This window comes from Numida meleagris, unplaced genomic scaffold, assembly GCF_002078875.1.
Source record: "Numida meleagris isolate 19003 breed g44 Domestic line unplaced genomic scaffold, NumMel1.0 unplaced_Scaffold515, whole genome shotgun sequence".
Classification (NCBI taxonomy): Eukaryota; Metazoa; Chordata; class Aves; order Galliformes; family Numididae; genus Numida; species Numida meleagris.
The window spans coordinates 17,706-20,399 of record NW_018364731.1 but is presented as its reverse complement, the minus strand read 5'-3'; the positions used below and the strand labels follow the sequence as shown (position 1 = coordinate 20,399).

The window sequence follows — 2,694 nt, the reverse complement described above, 5'->3', positions numbered from 1 at the left end:
CTCCTTTCCCTTACGGGCTTTGCGTAGGGGTCTCCTTTCCCTTACGGGCTTTGCGTAGGGGTCTCCTTTCCCTTACGGGCTTTGCGTAGGACTGCGTTTTCTCTTACGGGCTTTGCGTTGGGGTCTGCTTTCCGTTACGGATTTTGCGTAGGGCTCGCTGTTCGCGTACGGACTCTGCGTAAGGGTCTCCTTTCCCTTACGGACTCTGCGTAGGGCTCGGCTTTCCGTTACGGGCTTTGCGTAGGGGTCTGGTTTTCCTTGCGGATTCTGCGTAGGGCTCGCTGTTCGCCTACGGGCTTTGCGTAGGACTGCGTTTTTTCTTGCGGGCTTTGCGTAGTGGTCTCCTTTCCCTTACGGACTCTGCGTAGGGCTCGCTGTTCACCTACGGACTCTGCGTAGGGCTCGCTGTTCACCTACGGGCTTTGCGTAGGACTGGGTTTTCTCTTACGGGCTTTGCGTAGGGCTCGGCTTTCCCTTACGGGCTATTGCGTAGGGGTCTCCTTTCGCTTACGGACTGTGCGTAGGGATCTCCTTTCCCTTACGGACTCTGCGTAGGGGTCTCCTTTCTCTTACGGGCTTTGCGTAGGGCTCGCTGTTTGCCTACGGACTCTGCGTAGGACTCGGCTTTCCCTTGCGGGCTTTGCGTAGTGGGCTCGGCTTTCCCTTGCGGACTCTGCGTAGGGCTCGGCTTTCCCTTACGGGCTTTGCGTAGTGGTCTCTTTTCCCTTACGGACTCTGCGTAGGGCTCGCTGTTCACCTACGGGCTTTGCGTAGGACTGCGTTTTCCCTTACGGACTCTGCGTAGGGCTCGCTGTTCACCTACGGACTTTGCGTAGGACTGCGTTTTCTCTCACGGGCTTTGCGTAGGGCTCGCCGTTCGCCTACGGACTTTGCGTAGGACTGGGCTTTCCCTTGCGGGCTCTACGTGGGACTGGGCTTCGCCTTACGGGATCTGCGTAGGGCTCGGCTTTGCGTAGGACTCGGCTTTGCCTTACGGACTTTTCGTTGGGGGTCTCCTTTTCCTTACGGGCTTTGCTTAGGACTCTCTGTTCGCGTACGGACTCTGCGTAGGGCTCGGCTTTGCCTTGCGGGCTTTGCGTAGTGGGCTCCTTTCCCTTGCGGACTCTGCGTAGGGCTCGCTGTTCACCTACGGACTTTGCGTAGGACTGGGCTTTTCCTTGCGGGCTTTGCGTAGGGCTCGCTATTCGCCTACGGACTTTTTGCGTAGGGCTCGGCTTTCCCTTACGGACTCTGCGTAGGGCTCGCTGTTCGCCTACGGGCTTTGCGTAGGACTGGGCTTTCCCTTACGGGCTTTGCGTAGGGGTCTCCTTTTCCTTACGTGCTTTGCTTAGGGCTCGCTGTTCGCATACGGGCTTTGCGTAGGGCTCGGCTTTCGGCTACGAACTTTGCGTAGGGCTGCGCTTTGCCTTAGGGGCTCTGCGTAGGGCTCGGCTTTCCGCTACGGACTCTGCGTACGGGTCTGCTTTGCCTTGCGAGCTTTGCGTAGGGCTCTGCTTTCCCTTACGGGCTTTACGTAGGACTGCGTTTTCCCTTACGGGCTTTGCGTAGGGCTCGGCGTTTGTTAACGGGAGTTTCCGTCGAGGTTTGCGTTCGGCTACGCCGTTTGCGTACGGGTCTGCATTCGGTCACGGACTTGGCGTACGCCTTGCGCTGTTTGCGTAGGGCTGGGTTTGTGCTCAGTCGCCGTTCTCCCTTTCGTGTGCGAGCTGCGCATGCGCGGCGCCGTCCGGGCGCCGCTCGCTGACGTCACATCCGCCCGCGTCCCCTGCGTCGTGAGGTCACTTCCGGCGGCGCCGGGCGCCATAGCAACGGGCCGCGGGGCGCGCCGCGCTTCCATGGAGGCTCGGAGACCGCGGGACGGGCCCGCTCCCGTAAGGGTAAGGAAACCGGAGCCGGTGCGGCTCGGTGAGAAGTCGTCGGGATCACGGAATACGAGCGGATGGCGGAGCTCGCTTTTTTTTTTCGTAGGGAGCCGGGCCTCCCGGCTTCGCTTTCGCCCGTAGGCGGCGAGAGCAGGAGCTGGCCGAGTTGTCGGCCGCGGTGAAACGGGAGAACCAGGCCCGCGGTTTCTCCGAGTGGCAGCGGCGCAACGAGGCCAAGTGGGTGCGGGGCGACGCGCGGAGGAAGGCGGATTCCGCCCTGAGGGAGCTGCGGGCCGCCACCGAGAGCAGGAGGGAGAGGTGCGGGGAAGCGGAGGGGGACGGGGTTGCGGGGAGGCCCGGTAAAACCGAGCCGGAGAGGTTGTAATTCCGGTAAGAACACCGGGAGCGTAGTGCGCATGCGCCGCTCGTGCCCTCTTTCCGGTTTGGCGTCGCGGGGGAGCAGCGCGCATGCTCCGTGCGACGGGCACTTCCGGTGGGAGCAGGCTGCGGGCCGTGCTGGAGGCGGAAGTGGAGGCGGGCCGAGCCGCGCTGGAGCCAATGGGAGAGACGGAGCTGGAGAGGGAAGCGGAAGTGAGGGGGCGGGGCAAGGCGCTGCGGGAGAAGCGGGAGGAAGAGCGGAAGCGCCTGGCGGACCGGAAGTGGGAGCTGCAATGGAGGTGAGCGGGGGGAAATAATGCGGATATTAGGGGCTAATAATCGGGGTATTAGGGGCTAATAAGGGGCTAATAGCGGGTTATTAGGGGATTAAGGGGCTAATAGTGGGGATATTAGGGGAATTGAGGGGTAATAG

The 2,694-nt window shown here is 61.7% G+C and overlaps 2 protein-coding genes across 2 annotated transcripts in view; both read left to right on the top strand.

The window, feature by feature from the left end:
- Positions 1-2,694, top strand: part of LOC110391796 (vicilin-like seed storage protein At2g18540) — a gene marked incomplete at its 3' end in the record, with an annotated part of 17,216 nt that overhangs the window by 6,685 nt on the left and 7,837 nt on the right.
- Positions 1,709-2,631, top strand: LOC110391797 (cilia- and flagella-associated protein 53-like). Its single transcript, XM_021383742.1, has 3 exons — positions 1,709-1,898; positions 1,990-2,201; positions 2,387-2,631. Exons 1-3 carry the CDS (start codon positions 1,734-1,736, stop codon positions 2,562-2,564), a joined length of 555 nt encoding a protein of 184 aa, XP_021239417.1. The 5' UTR covers positions 1,709-1,733; the 3' UTR covers positions 2,565-2,631.

Bases quoted from the DNA above. Each gene is read 5' to 3' on its own strand.
- LOC110391797 (XM_021383742.1), top strand. From the start codon at position 1,734: ATGCGCGGCGCCGTCCGGGCGCCGCTCGCTGACGTCACATCCGCCCGC. The intron at 1,899-1,989 runs GTAAGGAAACCG...TTTTTTTCGTAG, and splicing joins ACGGGCCCGCTCCCGTAAGG to GGAGCCGGGCCTCCCGGCTT. The intron at 2,202-2,386 runs GTGCGGGGAAGC...CGGTGGGAGCAG, and splicing joins ACCGAGAGCAGGAGGGAGAG to GCTGCGGGCCGTGCTGGAGG.